The sequence below is a fragment of the Protopterus annectens genome, chromosome 1.part0 (genome assembly GCF_019279795.1).
Source record: "Protopterus annectens isolate FY-2018-M chromosome 1.part0, PAN1.0, whole genome shotgun sequence".
Taxonomy (NCBI): Eukaryota; Metazoa; Chordata; order Ceratodontiformes; family Protopteridae; genus Protopterus; species Protopterus annectens.
In genome coordinates, this window is record NC_056725.1 from 808021463 (window position 1) to 808040478 (window position 19016).

Genomic DNA, 19016 nt, shown 5'->3' on the forward strand with positions numbered 1-19016 from the left:
TTACTAGATGTGGCTGAAAAACTGCTGATGTTATTCCAAGCATGCTTGCTGCCTGTAACTCTGATATTTATGAACTGATCTGCCCTATGATAGTCCAGCACACTTTGCTGTACAGCTCCCCCTTTACAAGTATGAATCATTACTATGTTCTCGTATGTCTTTATGGTCTGATTTCCCTACCCACTCTCATTTGCATGTTATGATACTGTCATTTGCATGTACTCTCAGATGAGCTTCTGCAGATGCAGTATAGAGCAACATAGTGCAATGAGTTGCTGCTACCTAAATGTTATAGCCCATGCTACTACCTGATGTATAATATGCAACTTGTCTATGCATCTCAGCCTATATTTTCTATGCAATGTCTGATTACATTCTTTCTGGTTTGTGAGTACTGCTACAGTCTAACAATGCACTTAATTTAGAAATGTAGATACTAGTATGTGCAGTATATAATACTAATACACTTGATGTGACAATATTCACACAAGCATGTGCATGCACAAGTGCTAATGCAAACACACCATGGATTGAGAAATAACACAGAATCACAGACTGATTAATGTAATTATTAAGCTTTTCCTTACATCTCAAAATCCATACAGAAAAACACACAAGATAAGAATATCAGGAAAATATTAATGCTTCTTCATTTTTTTCATAGTTTACAAATTATTCAGTCAAGTTTAAATGATGTGACTTTGAATCCACCATTTACTGCCATGTAGTCAATATGATTATAATTATGTCGATTTGGAAACTCCATTTCCACACCTTCTGGCATCTTGATGACAAATTTATCATCTTTGAATTCAATGGAAAACTGTAAAAAAGAAAGTAAATCAGTATTTTTTATTTATACACTACATTCTCACAGAAAAACATAACTACATAGATGTTGTAGAACTCCCAGTTAAAAAATATGGCATGTCACACATCTATCAAGATAAAACGATGTCAAGACATGGAAGACCATATCTATAGCATGGAATTCTTAAGAAATTTTTCATTAAACTAGCAAATCAGTAAACTATTAAACCAGCAATAGCAAAGTTATGGAAAACTTCATTTATGGAGAATAGTTATCTTTGCATAGGTATAAAGCATATAAATTCAGTGCCAATGTTATTGTCCACAGATTGTCTAACACTTATATTACATTGACATGAAACAAATGCATGCCATTACCTGATTTTTATGGCAACATAATTACCAGAACATTGGAAACAATATTCGGGGGGATTCAATAAAGCCTACATAATCTGACCATGTGCACATCACAGCACAATGCGCACACATCCGCAAAATGTTTTAGATTCAATAAACTCCATGCAGTGGCGCGCATTCATGAGCAAACATGGAAACTTTTGTGGCATCCAAATTATAGCAAAAGTAGCTAAAGTTTATGCTAATGAAGCAAACCAATATGGTGGAGCTATTTGACAACCTCTAAAGCAATCGTGTAGACTCCGTGTTCGTGTTGGCTGTGTATTCCAAAATTTTCAGAATACAGCCATGGAAAGGAGTCTGCACGGAAACAACAGCAAGCAAAAGCTCTTACATTTGTACAAAACTGACCAAAACATGTAACATCACACATATTATTACCTAATTACACATTGTGGATGCTAAAACATCAGAGTAACAAATATAAAAATACCTTTTAAGTGTGATGATATAAATGCAGCTTTGTTCTCCCACCCCAAATGAAAAATATACTCGTAAGTAATGCAAGCTGCTAAAATGTTTAAATGTCATAAAACAGACTATTATACTGTAATGTAAGCATATGCATTATGCATCTTATGGATTACAGTCCCATTTTATTAAAACATGTATTTCTCTGTGCAGATATACAGGGAAAGTACTACCCTCCTTTCTGTTTACAATATTGGGCTCCCGTGCAGTTTCCCTGCCTACACAGTTACTAACCATGTCGATTCTGGGTTGTTAGCATGGTAAATATGCAAATGAGGTTAAAACTCATTAGAATTGTTGAATATCAAAAAAGAGTAACCATGTAAGGATGTTCACTTTGTGTAGGCACTTCCACAGTGTTCATGTTGAATGCATGGCAACAGTAAATGATGACATCAGGGGAGTGTCAGGTTACACTTGCAGAGGTGAACATGTAGGGCTGTGAAAGGTGAATGTGCATGTAAGAAGTGCACAATTCCCAAGTTCTGTGTCATCCTCATTATTTGGTTGTTAAAATGTGTGCTCTCTGTCTGGTTTTCTTATTTTTATCTTTGCCATTTTTTGAGTAATGTAGCGCTTAGCACAACTACCAGAAACAGAGGAATGAATGCCAGGTTTCTCTGGATTGTCATGTAACTGTTTGTGAGGTAGCACATGTATGGGTTAGGGATAGAATATTGATGGTCCTGTATTTGACTACAGAGTGTGCAACCTTTCCTTCATTTTTTTATGGTCCACGTTTGCACAATATCATGAGAACAGAGGAAACAAATATCAGTTTTACCTATGCTAACCTTATTTATGCAAAGGTGCACAGAGGTACATGGAGGTGTGAGGAGGTGCACATAGCACACAAATGAGCAAACAACAGGTGTTTAATAAATGCTAATTATAGCATAAGAAGGTGAATTGCATGTTAATCAACCAATCCAACATGGCGGAGCTATTCAACAATGTATAAAGCATCCATGTAGCCTCTATTCTAATTTTTCCTCAACCCTTCAGTATCATTGCAGTAGAGACAAGGAAATTTTAACTGACACAATGCTAGGGGCTGTTGCAGCTATTATACATCTGTATGTGCAACAGGCTGAAACCAATGCTGCTGGTGCTGCTGACAGTAGGCTTAGGCTGAGAAGGAGAAGAGTGTTCAAGCCCAGACTAACTGTCCAGGTGCTACATGAGTTGGAGATTGTAGAGCACTACAGGGTGAAAAGGGACACATTACAAGAAATCTGTGAGCTCTGCCACCCTCAGCTCAGAGCCAGAGCCAACCCAACCCAACCCAGTGTTAACTAACATATGTGTAGTCCTTAGAATATTAACTACTGGTACATTTTAAAGACCACCTGGGGACATGATGGGTGTGTCACAGGCATCAGCTTCCAGGATCATCCACTAATTTCTGGATGCTATGCTCATACATGCTAGTGAGAATGTATTTTACCCCATAGTTCCAAAGAGTGGGCCAGCAATATGGAACTGTTTTACCATGTATCACAGTACCATGAAGTACCAGGTGCCATAGATTGCACTCATGTGCACATTAAAGCACCACATGGTGAGCAGGGTAGAATCTACATTAACCACAAGGGACAGCACTCCATCAACTGCCAAGTCATGTGGAATGCCCAGGGAATTATCTTAAATGTGTGTGCTGGCAACCCTGGCAGTTATCATGACTCCCATATCTGGCACACATCACAGCTGTACGAGATGTTTGTTAGGGGGACAACCCACAGGGCCATTTACTGGGGGATGCTGGCTATGCCCTGGAACCATGGCTGATGACCACCATGGAGGAACGCTATAATGAGGCACATGCTCAAACTAGAAACATCATAGAGTGTGTGTTTGGGCTTCTGAAATCATGGTTCTGGTGCCTAGATATATCCTGTGGAGCCCTGCAGTATAATCTATGCACATGTACACAAATATTCACAGTATGTGCTATGCTCCACAATCTGATCTTGAGGAGACAACTGCAGCAGGATCAGCAAGGGAAAGGAAAATGGACTCACATCCCCACAAATGCCTAGATCATCACAGCCACAGTCAGAAGAGGACTTAGAGTAGGAACCCCCAGATGCCCTGTAGGCAGATGTACGCCTGCTTTGTATGCCCTTGCTTTGGATAAGAGACAATGCGTAGCACATTCACTGACCACCGGGGGGCCTAATACCTTTCTCTTACTCACATACATGAAGTAAAATGGATACCAGGCAGCTCACACAACCTTTACCTTTCCATGTATTGGCTGTACACTGCTTGCATCAGACAGAGTCAGCCCTGATCTAAATGTGTGTCCACTGCTGCATTTGCAAGGTAAGTCCTGAACCTACAGTGTATTCCTTAATAATATTGTGGCATATCCTTGTATTTCCTAAGTTGGTAATGTAAGCAAGTAAATAGTGATGGATTTGTACAGAAAGTATCTTAATATATGACACCAGACACTTACTTATTAGTAATTAGTAGACCTCAGGCATTTATGTATTTACACAGTCATACCTCTGAAGAATACTGATGTTCCCTGCATGGCTTCAGTTTAGCACCATACCTTTGTACTGATAAATCATTAAAGACAGAAGTTAGAAAATGATGATACACATTGTAGTTTCAGACTTCAGATTTGTTTGTGTCATAGCAGTAACTGAGTTTTGTCCCCCCAAAAACAGAAGTGTACCCTTGTTCCTGCCACAACAGTAACTCAGCTATGCTACCCCCAAAAGAACACTATATGTGTGTTTGTTCCATCCCTGGACTTCATTTGTTGGAAACTGCAGATCATATTATTCCCAGTTAATATTATCTCACATGTTAAGGCCAATGATATGGAATGGCTTGCACAATGCATGTGTTAGATAACTGATGAATGACCAAGGAATACAGAAAGTAAGACAGAGCTGTATATTTGTAAGCATCATTATGACAGGTTGTGTGATCACTAACTGCTCTAAGTCCAAATACAGTAAAGAGAATTACATGTAGAAATCATAGCTGATGGTTTGATAGCAGTGTGCATTCTGATGCAATTAGCTGTGCGAAAAATGACTTCATTTTGTTGATGCAAAGCTGTTTGTGTAGCAAAGAGGACTAAGGCATCCCTCCTGTTTTCTAAAGCTGTATTAGTGTGAGCATTCAAATCCTGACATATGTAGAAATTTGATGTGTGCTATCAATTTTTACTGTGCTTTTACAAATTTTGCAGATGTGTCCCTCAGTTTTATCATTGTTTCTTCTTTGTCTTCTTTTAATTCCACTTTTGCGTGATGCGCTGCGCCCCAAAAAAAATTTGGCTAAGCTTATCTTCTTTGTATGAAGCACAACAATGTGGAAACAGGGAAAAAAACAGATTACGTTGAAAATAGACACCCAAAAAATAGAAAAGGAATACATTCAACTAATGCTTTTAGCCATCATGAAAAGCCGGCCTGGAATACAGATGGGCCTGGGGTATAGTAGCATGTATATATTGCATAATAGTGACTGTGAAACATTAGCAATGTGGCTTGCATTTTCTTACTGCTTCCCTGTATGTAAATAGGCATCACATGCATGTACACCTTGTTAATCATTGCGAAAATCCAATGCTTGTTGCGCTATGGAATTGTGTATATGATACTTTATTATTGGTGTTTATTATCCATTTCTTTTGTATGACATAAAACTACATGTAGAAACATTGCAAACTAAGGGCATAATATAACTATATGTCATATATTTGCAATAAATCCATTTGTTCCCCATCCCAAACATGCACTACACCCCTGGGGTCTCATTACTTTTTTCACACATTTACCATGCCACAATACAAAATGTTATATAAAATGTTGTGTGCTCACTCATGGACAGGGCCACTTGTTGCTGCTCACAGCCTTGCTTTGCAAAACTCAAACAGCCAAGTATACCCAATAAGGGTACTTGTGCTGTTAAACAGCTAGGCTTTTAAACAGCCTACTGCTATTAGACTACTAGCCTCAGATGACACTATGAAGCAATGGTGCCTTTGCAAGCCTCCCAACCTCTTCTCCCACATGGCCTGCCAATGTCATCTACTATAAGTTCACCTGCAGCCCTGTCAAAATCAGACTTGTGCCATGGCATGTGCTTTAAGTATTGTATTCTGTAGTCTATGTCCATAGATACAGTAGGTAGGAATTCTATTCTCACTCCAGTCAACTGGGTGTGTGTGTGCCTAGACAGAAAAACAGAAGTGTGTATCCCACAGTTACATCTCCAGTGGCATGGCTTGCCAGTTTTTTGAGACTTGCACAAACCTACACATCCATTTCATGCAGGCCTCCCAACCTCTTGTCTCCCACATGGCCTGCTGATGTCATCTACTGTAAGTTTACCTGCAGTCCTATCAAAATCAGACTTGTCCTATGGTGCATGCTTTAAATACTGTGTTCTGTAGTCTGTGCACTTAGGTAGGGATTCTATTCTCATTGTAGTCAAAAGGGGGGGTTGTTGTGCACGCGCGCGCGCGTGTGTGTGTGTGTGTGTGTGTGTGTGTGTGTGTGTGTGTGTGTGTGTGTGTGTGTGTGTGTGAGCTGTTGAGACACTTTTATCTTGTCCTCAACAGACACTGATGATGTCATCACTTATAAAGTGTTGTCTGACACACTGCAAGTCAGACGAGCTGTGGCACTTGCATTAAGTACTGTGTTCTATAGTCTATGTACTTAGGTAGAAGTTCTGTTCCCACAGCAGTCAAATGGTGTGTGTGTGTGTGTGTGTGTGTGTGTGTGTGTGTGTGTGTGTGTGTGTGTGCGTGTGTGTGTGTGAGAGAGAGAGAGAGAGAGAGAGCTGTTGCTGGACATTACAGTGAGCCTTTTACAGCAGCCTGTGGGACACTGTTATTTTGTCCTGGACAGACACACATCTGTCATTAATATATTATACAGTAAGCAAAGAAGCTGCTTTCTACAAATATGAAAATGAGAACCAGAATTGGAAGACCACCCTCCTCAGCCTAAACAAGCAAATAAGACAACATGTGCAGTCTCTCACCCCAATCATCCTTTTCTGTCTTTTTATGTTGATTTTATTTTTTCCCCCAAAGCACAGTAGGGTAGGCCTGGCCCACAGGATCCATCTGCCCCCACTCCACTGGCTATGTCACCAAGACCCAGCATACAAACTGGTAGCACCCCTTTTTCTGCCCCTGCACTACCTCGCCCCTCAGGTATTTCTGCCCCAGAGGACAGGCCTGTGGTTCCTTCTGGGAGCAGTGGCAGAGGGGGTGATTTTATCACCTGAGAGGAACTGCCAGGGATGGTGTGTAGGATTGTGTGCCACACTGTGGGTGCACATCTACTTCAGATTGAGACACTGCTCTGCATCATTGTACTGAATAACACAAGAAGAAGCAGAAATCAGACACTGCAGCCATCAGCACATTGAGATGACAGTGATGACAGTCCAGTGGGAGAGGACTCTATTCTCACTGTCACCCAGCTTGACATCCATCAGTTTACAAAGGGACACACCCTTACCCTAACCATGGTATTCACCCACCTCTTGTATTCTTCACCTTCCATGTCTTGTCTTGCATGTCCTGTCTTTCAACAATTCCTTCCACACCTTGCCAACTCACCTGCCCCCGACATACCCATGCTCCTTCCCCAACATTCCTTTCTCTCTCTCTCTCTCTCTCTCTCTCTCTCTCTCTCTCCCTAAAAAAGGGGCACCTGTCCCAAAACAAATCAATTGGCCCATACATAGTTCTCCATGTCACAAACAAGTCTACTTGACACACTTGATTCAGTCCAATTGGCTATTCAACATTATTATGTTGTCACCTCTGTCTCTGGTGGTGACAGTCCAAATTCAGCTAATCCTCTGATCAGCTTATCATGGCAAATTCTCAGTATACATCATATATTCACAATACATACATGTGTTGTCCACCCACCCCTCAAGCAATACAACCCTGGGGCTCACTATTTTTTGCACAATATTGCAACCACACTACAAAGTGTAGTATATAATGCTGTGTGCTTCCTCATGGACAAGGCCGGTCAGTGGTGGTGACAACCTTGCTCTGCTAAACTCAAACATCCAACTATGCTCAATAAGGGTACTTGTGTTTTTACACAGCTAGGCTTCTACACACCTAGGACACACTCTACACTTAGGCTACTGGCCTCATATAAACCTATGAATGCATGTACCTCTGCAGGTCTCACAACCTGTTGTCCCACACATGGCCTGCTGATGTTGTCTACTATAAGTTCACCTGCAACCATGTAAAAGTCAAATTTGTGCCATGGCACTTGCATAAAGTATTGAGTTCTATAATCTGTATGCTTAGGTAAGGGTTCTGTTCTCACTGCAGTCAGCTGTGTGTGTGTGTGTATTTGTGTGTGTATTTGTGTGTGTGTGTGTGTGTGTGTGTGTGTGTGTGTGTGTGTGTGTGTGTGCATGTGTGCATGTGTGCGTCTGTGTGTGTGTGTGTGTGTGTGTGTGTGTGTGTGTGTGTGTGTGTGTGTGTGTGTGTGTGTGTGTGTGTGTGTCTACTCAGCAGAGTAGATGAGTAGATGTGCTATCTTACAGTTACTTCTCCAATGGTATGGCTTGCTAGTCTTTTCATACTTGTAGAAGCCTACACATCCATTTCACACAGCCCTCCCAATCTCTTGTCTCACACATGGCCTGCTAATGTTATCCACTATAAGTTGACCTGCAGACATGTAAAAGTCAGACTTGCGCCATGGTACTAGCATATAGTACTATGTTCTGTAGTCTGTGTATTTAGATAGGTAGGGGTTCTTATCTCACTGCAGTCAACTGTGTCCACATACACGTGTGTGTGTGTGTGTGTGTGTGTGTGTGTGTGTGTGTGTGTGTGTGTGTGTGTATGTGTGTGTGTGTGTGTGTGTGTGTGTGTGTGTGTGTGTGTGTGTGTGTGTGTGTGTGTGTGTTTGTATGTGTGTGGGTGTGTGATAGATGTTACTTGACATTATAGAGATCCTTTTACACCAATATGTGGGACATTGTTATCATCATATGCTCAACAGACAATGCTGATGTATAACCACATGCTCAACAGACAATGCTGATGTAATCAGTTATATCAGATTATTGCATATACAACCATCCCACCAGGACAGGATCAGACACTGGCCTGGAGACCAGGCAGACATCACCTTAGATTCATACGAGTTTGCTAGGAAGAACACTGGTGACAGATATCCTTTAAGGTATGTCTGGTGGGTCCAGAGGGGATGAAGTTTGCTCCAAACTGTCTGGTAGCAGGTTGGCAATGTCATCAGGGTACGTATAAGTGGTACTGTCCACTGTTAGTTTGGGGATGAAGTTTGCTCCAAACTGTCTGGTAGCAGGTTGGCAATGTCATCAGGGTACGTATAACTGGTACTGTCCACTGTTAGTTTGGCACAAAGCTGGCCCTTCACTTTTAGATTTTTGACATAGCTAAAGAATGCCTCTTGATTATCATTAGCTAGGGATGCTAATTTAGGTTGGTATGTGGCTTTAGAGGACTTTTCAAGATAGATAATTTCCTTGTTCAAGCTGTGGAGGGCGTCCTGTCTCTGCTGAGTGAGTTTCCTCTTGTTCTTAGACATTTCTTTCTTCCACTAGTATAACCTATGTATGCTTAATGCACACCAGGATGGCTTGTTTTCTATTAGGAACTTGTTTTGATGCGTTCACATTCAGTTGACTCTATACATTTGTATAGGTGTATATACAGGCCATTTGTGTACACCTCTGTATCGCATTCATTGTTGACAGTGGTAGCAGTGGTATTTGCAACTATTTATGGCATTGGTTAGGAGCTTATAGTTTGCTTTGGATAAATGTTTAATCCTTTCTGGTGTTGAAGGGGTGTCAGGTATGACTGTGAATGTGAGACTGAATTGTGATCTGACCTGACCAGTGGGGCCAACACACATGGGTTAGTACAGAGAACCACTATGTTAGTCAGTACTAAGTCTAGGGCATTGAAGCCCCTTGTGGGGGTGCAGACTATCTGTTACACAACATGTGTATTGACAAATCCAGGAACCTTAGGGTGAGCGTGTTTGTGCACACATATGACTCCAGATCGATGGAAGGATAGTTGAAATTACATATGACTAAGGTGTTTGGCTGTATAGTGAGTGACTCAAGTAGGTCCAAGTAGGCAGAGTGGAACTTGTGGTTCACAGTGGGGGTCCTGTAGCAAACAATGATATGGAAGGGGGTTTTACATACAGTTAGTTAAACATGGAGTAGCACTATGGAGTCATACTCTATGACCAGTCTTGAGTTGTATTTGTCTTTAATGAAGATGTATACACCTCCTACTTTGGTTCTTTCATACTCATTTTGATGTGTGAATGAGTGGAAGGCATTGTACCCTTGCAGGGCCAGGGTGCTCTCTGTTGCCTTGAACCATGTCGGTGACTGCACAATGTCTCCAGTCATTCACTGCAACATGGACTCGGACAGAGTCATAATAGTACTTGTTGAGAGACTTGAGTGTGTGTGTGTGATCTGATGGACCCTAGCACCTGACAGGCAGCTGACTGTGACCCTCTCCTTGTCCAGCCTGGTGAGGGGGACATCTGTGTGTCTCAATATGGAGTCACTTATGAGCAAGACATTTGGTTTTGAGGTGCTTTACCTGAGGGGCTTACTGGCTGAGACACTAATGTGCATATTATTATGTGTAGCGGATTCTGTTTGGTCTGCACTGTGTGTAGTAGGTTTGCGCTTGGGAGGTCTCTGAACTGTAGTTAGGTTTCTAGCAAGTACCTCCGCGTATGTGGGTTTATGTGTTGTGAGCTTGTTATGTGCAAGAGGTGAACTGTGTGTGCTGACAAGATGTTTGACATCTGGTTTGTTGGTTTGTGAGAGAATTGATTTCTAATTTATAATATCGATACATCTCTCACATGTTGTATTAGTTTATTTTAGCAGTAACTGGTTGTATGTATACATGAGGCAAGTGCTCTGTTGGCTCTGGATGCCCATTTAAACCAGACTGTCTGCAGAAATGGTGGGAAACTGTCCATCTATTATGGAAGGTATATACTGTGGTAACTAGTGGGGAGTGGGCTAGATGTAACATGTTTTGGTGTATGACTAACAAAATGTGTCTATGCTATGGAGGGCTAGAGTTACAGGAATGTATCAGTGTTTCACAATGCACAACTGAGTTGCTCGCAGGGCAGCAGTGCAAGCTCTGAGCAGCTATGGTAAGCTGAATGCAACCCCCCAAGACATAACACTGGAATACAAGCAAAGTTAAACTATTTAAAAAAATAAACAAAAAGAAAGGTCAACAGTAAGCCTTATTCCAGCAATCTCCAACTCAGATGTGTTCTTGACTGCACAGTTTTGCCACAAGGGTGCAGGGGGTCTTCTTAATGTAGGATGGCTAGTTTTAGTGCTCCAATGATACCAAACAGTCTGAATTCAGCAAGCCTGAATTAAGCATATGCTATAAAATGTAGAAGTACTAGAAATCTGAAGGGCAGAACATTGCAATTACAACAAAAGAACAGACAGTTTAAATAAAGCAGCAATTCAGTAGAATACTCCAACAAGAGTGTAGACAACAAACCTTCCTAGTGCAACATAAGTGGTCTGGAACACAAGTGCTTAAACCAGAACTAAGACACTTTCAGAATAGCAGGCACAATAAGCCTTCAACCAGCAACTCCCAGCTTACAAGGGTGTAGGCTATTCTCCCCATGCCATAAGAGTCTACAGCACAAACCTTCCTAATATAAAAGAGCTGTTTTCGAGTCCAACTGCTTAAACCATAACAAACAGACTTAGAGCAACAGCCACGATAAGCATTTATCAATCAATTCACAGTTCAGAAGGGCAGAGGCTACCCTGTCCTCCGACCAGATTGTAGACTACAAATCTTCTTAATGTAAGACAACTGTCCTGAAGCCCAAGTACTTAAACCAAAGCTAATAGCCTTAGAATAACAGTTACAATGTAATGCAATACCAGACAGATAACAGTGACATGTCTTTTATTCTACCCACATATATCATGTCATGGTTAGTAGGCCCTGTGTTATCTTGATGAGAAAGCCCTGTGGTCTGTCCAGCTGCTGCATGTATCTGGTGAGGTTCATGCAAAAGACAGCATTATATACACTGTATTACTGTTCTGATAAGTTTAACTATAGTGCTGTCATACAATCCTGAGATATGAATGTGATGGCGTGCCTTATGATATGCACCATACGTATGTACTGGAAAACGTTAAAGAAAAATGTTATAAAGTAATGACACACATTGGAGTTACTGACTTCACAACCCTTACAAGAAAATACACTAGAAAGTACTGTTGTGATGATGCTATTCACTGTATCATTTGGCAAGACAAATATAACCGACAGGTACAATTATCAGTTCAACTACACAAAAGCAGATCTATTAGGCACTAATGTCGCTATGCACCTAGTGCATCAAACGCAACACTTTTGTATCCCTGAATCCAAAAGAGAGAAAACAGGGATATGGCACAGTTATCATCACTTGCACTGGGTGCTGGGGAGGGGTGCAGGTGGCCTAGGCTGACACATAAGGTCAGTGAGTGTGTATGAGGGAGAATGTGATGCAGGCAGGTTATGTGTGTGTGTCTGTAGGGGTCCTCCATGTGAAAGTGGTGTGTGAGAGTCTGGATGAACACAGCCAAGCTCAGTGCTAGCTCTATGTCTTAGTACATTGGACAGGTGTGAGCCATGTATGGTAGAGGTGGCAGTTCATCATTCTCACCCTTAACCATGAAAACTGGCTCTGCCAGGAGTTGCACTGGCACCTTCATGTCCAACGTCAGATAGAGTGCTGCTACCTGAGAATGGCTGGTGTCTGCTGGACATACTACCTTCATGGTAATGCCCAAGACCATGACCCCTTGGCCTGCCACATCTGGATGTGGACAGCACACTCTCGCAGATGAACCAGCAGAAGTACTGCCAGTATGGAAGCATGATCAGTAATGGCCACATTGGCTATCAGCAGATGTTGTGGCTGACCTACCACACAAGGATGCTGTTCCCCTCCCAGCAGACATTCCATCACAGGCACTGCTCATTCCATGACAGACGCCCCTTGGTCCATCACAGACACCCCTTGGTCTAACTTGGCATTCATCAAATCCAGGTAATTGGTGACACAGTGGAGGCAGTCATGCATGTCAGACTGTGCCACATCCACAACCCTGAGCATTTGTCAGGAGCACCTTGCTGAACATGCCTGTGCCTCCTTGAAGGCCCTAAACATATGCTGTGTGACAAAGGAAGAGAGACCTGCAGCAGGTGGAGGAGGGACAGCAAGTCCCCTCTGAGCACCCCTACCAACCCTCCTGCATGGCACCTAACCAACATTTCAGCTACAGTCAGACTCAACAGGCAATGAAGCTACAGTAGCCTTACTTCCTTGCTCAGTGTCATTGCCCTCCACCTATTCTATATCTGTGGGCCCAGTGGACTGGGTAGGTGTAGGCCTACTGGCTGTGTCCAGGGAAAAAGAAGGGGGTGACTGGATGTCAACCTCTGTATCAAATTCAACCTCTGCACCTCATGACTGTGCCTCAATTTTGCCACCATCACCAGTGTCTGATGAGACACTGACATCAGGTGGCACAGGGCCCACACTCCCACTTTTATGATCACTTGTGATAAAAAGGGAGAAACACAGGTATACATTAATACCTGCACTACTATGGTGCAATATATGCTAAACATCTAATAGTGCTACCACTATTACAGACAGTACAGCAATACACACAGCAGGCTTAAAATGACACATTATATTTCTAGAAATTGATCTGCAGTACTGAAATAACTTGATTTGGCTTACCATCTACAGGAAGCCTATATTGCTGTATTCCTGATGGTCCTGAAATAATTTAAGGAAGAGGTAAGGCCAACATCATCACATTAGACAGGGGATACTACATGTACCCTCTCAATCAGCATGATGTTACTTCAGCAAGAACATGGCTGACAACTCCAAATCAAGCTTATTACTGTGCTAATATTCAGTCCCCCCAAAAAACACATGTGACACAGAAGTCACTTTTATTTCAATTGTTTTACTATACAACAGTATAGAACTGGTCATATAACAAGGCCTACCTGGAAGCTCTTCCTGGGACTGAGAAGGAGGGGCACCCACATCAATCACATATTGTGGGCCACTCTGCTGTGAGTTGTTCTGCTGTAGAAGATTTGTAAGGAATTCCTCATTGGGGTAAGAGGTAGTTCTGCAGCAGCCACACCCCCAGTTAACCTCTGGTCTCAGGCAACAGCAGCTGCATGCATCCGTGCAGATGTAAGCATGTCAGTGGCTCTGTGGCACATTTGCTCATAACTAAGGCCATGGCCACCCAGAGCATTTATGTTTGCAACAACCATAGTTTCAGCCTCTGTGGCATATTGGGATGACCCCTTCCAAGAAGAGAAGTGCCATGTTGATGGGGTGATTGTGTTTTCTGCCCCACTGAAGGAGGGTCTGCACCTTAATGACATTTCTGGCCCTAAAACACAACAGAATGATAACACACATAAATATGACATAACTACAACGTAACTGTTACCAGATAAAACAGTTATCGTAGGCAGTGGGTAGTACCCACTGGAAAAAGATAATACAGATGACGGATGTGAAAAACTAAAAGGCAGGATGCAAAACAAGGAGAGTAGTAAGGGCCAAGAAAAAAGGATCACCACACTCCTTCATTCCTCAAAAACCATCCAAGTAGATAACCAAAACACTGGATAGGAAAATCCACTCTTTATTAATAAAAACTTTAAGCTTCCCACAAGCTTTTCATCAGTTTGAAATTTCACCAACTTCCTCAGAAACTGAAAAAACATGAAAACGGAAAACAGTATCACCTGACCACCACTTGTTTAAATACCCTAAGGTATCATTTAAACAATTAAAACAAACAAATTAGTGTTATTTAATATTATTTAAAATTGTTTAAAATTATATGAAGACATCTGAACAAGCATATAAAACCACGTTAAAGGACATTATATAAAATCTTGTTGAATGAACACATCAGTCATAGTAAATACGTGTTCATGTTTCATAAAATTAGTTAAAGTATGACAAATATATTGAAATAACAAAATAAGTGGAAATGTGAATGAATGAATAAATGAATAAATAAATGAATAAATGAAAACCAGCAATCCACATGCCTTGAAAAATCTTAATTCATTCTAATGCTGTCCTGCAATAATGTGAAAGTGAATATATATATATAAAACCCCCATGTTAGTCCTTTGAAGCATTGCAAAAGACACTGTTGGAAAGGATGAATAAAATGTTTAACTAGATAAAAATAATTGATGTATAAAATAATATTTCTCTATCTAGTAAGACTCTTTAATCTCAATATACAAGAAATGGATAATCTATCATTTAAGCCCTGATAGTGGCAGGCATCCAATCTTAGTTGCCAGAATAGTTCACGTCCCTCTAAAATGAGGGAGTCAATAGCCCCCCTGCCATCTGAACAAACATGATCGATGACAGTAAATGAAAAAAGGTGCAGGGGGTATTCCTTTATATGTTTCGCCAAGGCATTTTCCACTTTCCCTTTTCTGATGGCGTATGTAGGTTCATAAATACGTTCTTGTAATTTTCTGTTGGTCTTGCCGACATAGAAAACTGGACAGTGGGAACACCAAGCCAGATAAACCACCCCTGAACTGGCACAATTGAATTTACCTTGGATTGTGTATCTGAAATCTCTGATGACAACGGATGCACCAACCATAATATACTTGCAGTAACGGCACATGTTACATTTGAACATACCTGGTCTTACCATCATGGGTTTAGACTTGGACTCTAAGATGTTTTTAAGATTTTTACCCCTCCTGAATATTATTTTAGGGAGTTCCTTTGCAGTGTCCCTACACGCCCCATCCTGCATCAGGAAACTCCAATTTTTATGGATGACTGAAATAATCCCTTTCACATCCACATTGTAGGTAAGTATGAAACTGCAAGTGTGAACTGTCTTGGCTGCCTTATTTAATATACAATGGTTCTCAGTAGAATTGGAAGAATTTAGTATAGGCACATAGAAACCTGACACTCACTTGTTGTGGACTTCACATACCAAATTCAAAATTAGGTCAGCCGGGTATCCTCTCCTTAGAAAAAGACCCTCCATATATTTACATTCATTGGCCAAATCACTATCCCTTGTCACCATTCTCGCCGCTCTCACTAGTTGACCCTTAATAATAGATTTCTTTTGAAGAAAGGGTTGACAACTGTTGAACTGGAGATAATTGTTGGAGAATGTCTCTTTACGATGGATTTTGGCTATATAACAATTAGTTTTTCTATCTTTTAGAAGATCGACATCCAAATAGGAAATTTTATCACTTTCCACACTGGAAGTAAATTTTAGAAAATCTGTAGAAGAGTTGAAATGATTTAATAATTGGTCCACTATAGGTTTATCACCTTTTAAAATGATAAAGATACCGTCCAGGAAGCGTGTATACAACAAAACCCTCTCCTGAAACAGAGGGTAAGTAAATACATATTCCCTTTCCCAAAATGCCATCACCATGTTAGCTACACTAGCACCACATGGAGACCCCATGGGTACCCCTATTTTTTGTAGATAATATTTATTGTTGAAGGATACATAATTGCTGGTTAAAATAATGTCCAGAAATTCGATGACCAGTTGTATCTCTTCTTTTGGTGCACCTTTGGGGTTCATCAAAATACGGATCCAGTCCAGTGCCACATTGTGAGGAATAGATGAATATAAGTCCCTGACATCTACAGTTAAAAAGAGACTATCTGCACTGTAAGGGGTTTGATTTACTCTGGAAAAAATGACCAAGAATCCTTTGAAATCTGAACTTCACTCACTACATATTTTTTTAAGATGGAGTCAACCACTTTAGCGCCAGCATAGGTTATACTACCCCTGGCACTGACTAGGGGATGCATAGGGGGATCATCCAGCTTCTTGTGGATTTTGGGAGAACCAAAAATTATGGGAATTCTTGGGGCTGGTGTAGATATATAGTTAAATAAATGTAGGTCTATTGTGTTATTAATGAACATATCATTATAATAACCAGTAATTTTAGCTAGGCCTACATTTAACTCATTTTTGGATATTTCCTTGTAAGTGTCAGTAATCAAAATATTTTCCATTCTCCTAATATAATCCCATTGGTTCATCACCACCAAGCCACCCCCCTTGTCGGGTTGCATGACCCTAACCGGTGCCTGACATAGAAGGTCCAAAAGATCTCTTTCTTCCTTACTAGTATTAGGAGTGAAAGCATAGTATGGCAGAGTCTGGCTTAATAAATGACGGATGTCCAATTTACAGACCTGTTCAAAAACTTCCAGTGCTGGACATAAAGGTAGGTTATAGGTACAAGGGATATTGAACGTGGTCGTATCTCTAGTACTTTGACCCAACAAAAATTGTAAATTTAGCTTTCTGATGAATAACTTTAACTCCAGTAAGATTTTAGCTGTCCACCCTCCTAGTAGGGACAAAAGTAAGACCCTTAGCTAGCAATTCCACCAACTCACTGGAAAAATGGAAGTCAGAAAAATTGTAAATATTAAAATCTGAAACAGCATTAGTGATGATAACACGTTTTTCCAATAGACTGGGCATCCTCATCCTGGAAACTGACTAGTTCCTCCTGTTCCTGGATCTGTTCCGGTCTTCCAACCCTGGTAGGAGTAATGTTGAGAGGCAGAGGTTTGAAAATTTGGCTTCTCTGTCTCCTGAATGGGATGAGTAGCCCGGTGTTGTTGGGCCAAACGTTCACTCCGTCAAATTGACTCCTCCGGTAATAGAATGTCATTGTCCCCTGGGATAGGGGTACTATGATTTATCCCCCCTTCCAGGATGGAGTTGCTTGTTCTCCCCGAATGACATACTCCAGGAGCCAAAAAATTGCCTTGCAAAGGAGGCGGTTTAGAATATGCTGTGCCCTCCCCATAGGCTTTAATGTCCCTTTTAAGTTTTTTTTATTTTATTGGCTGTGATTTTATTAATATGTTGATCTATACTGTTAAAAGACCTCTCATAGTCAAATAAATAACGGTGGAAATTCAAGTCATTCCTAATTTTCACATCCAGTTTTGTTATTTCTTTAGTTAAAATATCAGCCGCTTGTTGATAATGGTCTTGAATCAAGTCTAACAGCTGGAATCCGTGTCTATCAAACAAATGAATCAAATCAGAATGGAAGGGAGACCCTTCCACCAACCCCATAGGGTATTTCCAGGACCTAAGACCTTTTGGAACCACTTTGGCTTGTTTGCATTCTTTAAAATAAGCTACTTCCAGCTTTATCTTTCTTAGTTTCATTAGGTTCTGGTCAAAAATATTTAACTTAGAAGGCAAGTTATACGCTTGTTCAGATGTCTTCATATAGTTTTATACGCTTGTTCAGATGTCTTCATATAATTTTAAATAATATTAAATAACACTAATTTGTTTGTTTTTAATTGTTTAAATGATACCTTAGGGTATTTAAATGAGTGGTGGTCAGCTGATACTGTTTTCATGTTTTTTCAGTTTCTGAGGAAGTTGGTGAAATTTCAAACTGACGAAAAGCTCGTGGGAAGCTTAAAGTTTTTATTAATAAAGAGTGCATTTTCCTATCCAGTGTTTTGGTTATCTATTTGTATGGTTTTTGAGGAGTGAAGGAGTGTGGTGATCCTTTTTTCTTGGTACAGTGTTTGTGCGTGTACTTGGTTTGTCGTAGAGTAGTAAGGGCAACATATCCTTGTATGTGCCATAGCAGTAACTCAACTGTGCCCCCCAAAAGAACAGTCCATTCTAGTTTGTGGTATAACAGTAACTACTCTTTGCTCCCTCCACCCACTAAAGAACAGGCACATGAACCATTTTGCAAATAAAATTCATTTGAAGTGCTAAACATGCATTCAAAGGACCTGTCCCTGAAACATTTGTACATATGTATCACACAGCTTAATATTTTCATGTATTGTCAATCATTTGTATCTCTGACATGGCTTGACAAACATGGCTATGCCATCAGTACACTTCTAACTAATGCATGCAGATAACAGTGTAAAAGGCTTTGCTTGACATTATTCCTTAATATATTCTAGCATATTCATTATGTAGGTAAAACAATGACAGCATACTTGCTGGAGTTCAATACTCCTCTGTAAACATAGTTTGGGAAATATTTTGCTTTGCTGAACATGTAGCAAGTATCATCACCATCAGTTTGGCTAGCTACACATGAAAGAATACTCTGTTTTATATAGTATATACTGTCTTTTCAAACTACT

The 19016-nt window shown here is 40.7% G+C and overlaps 1 protein-coding gene across 2 annotated transcripts in view; it reads right to left on the minus strand.

The window, feature by feature from the left end:
• Nucleotides 1–548: 548 nt before the first annotated feature.
• LOC122794650 (galectin-2-like) overlaps nucleotides 549–19016 on the minus strand; it is a 368840-nt gene continuing 350372 nt past the window's right edge. For both annotated transcript variants that reach the window (XM_044063275.1, XM_044063266.1), the window contains exon 4: nucleotides 549–823. In XM_044063275.1, the coding sequence (XP_043919210.1) occupies nucleotides 677–823 (147 nt within the window). In that variant the 3' untranslated portion in view covers nucleotides 549–676. The remainder of the gene's footprint in view (nucleotides 824–19016) is intronic.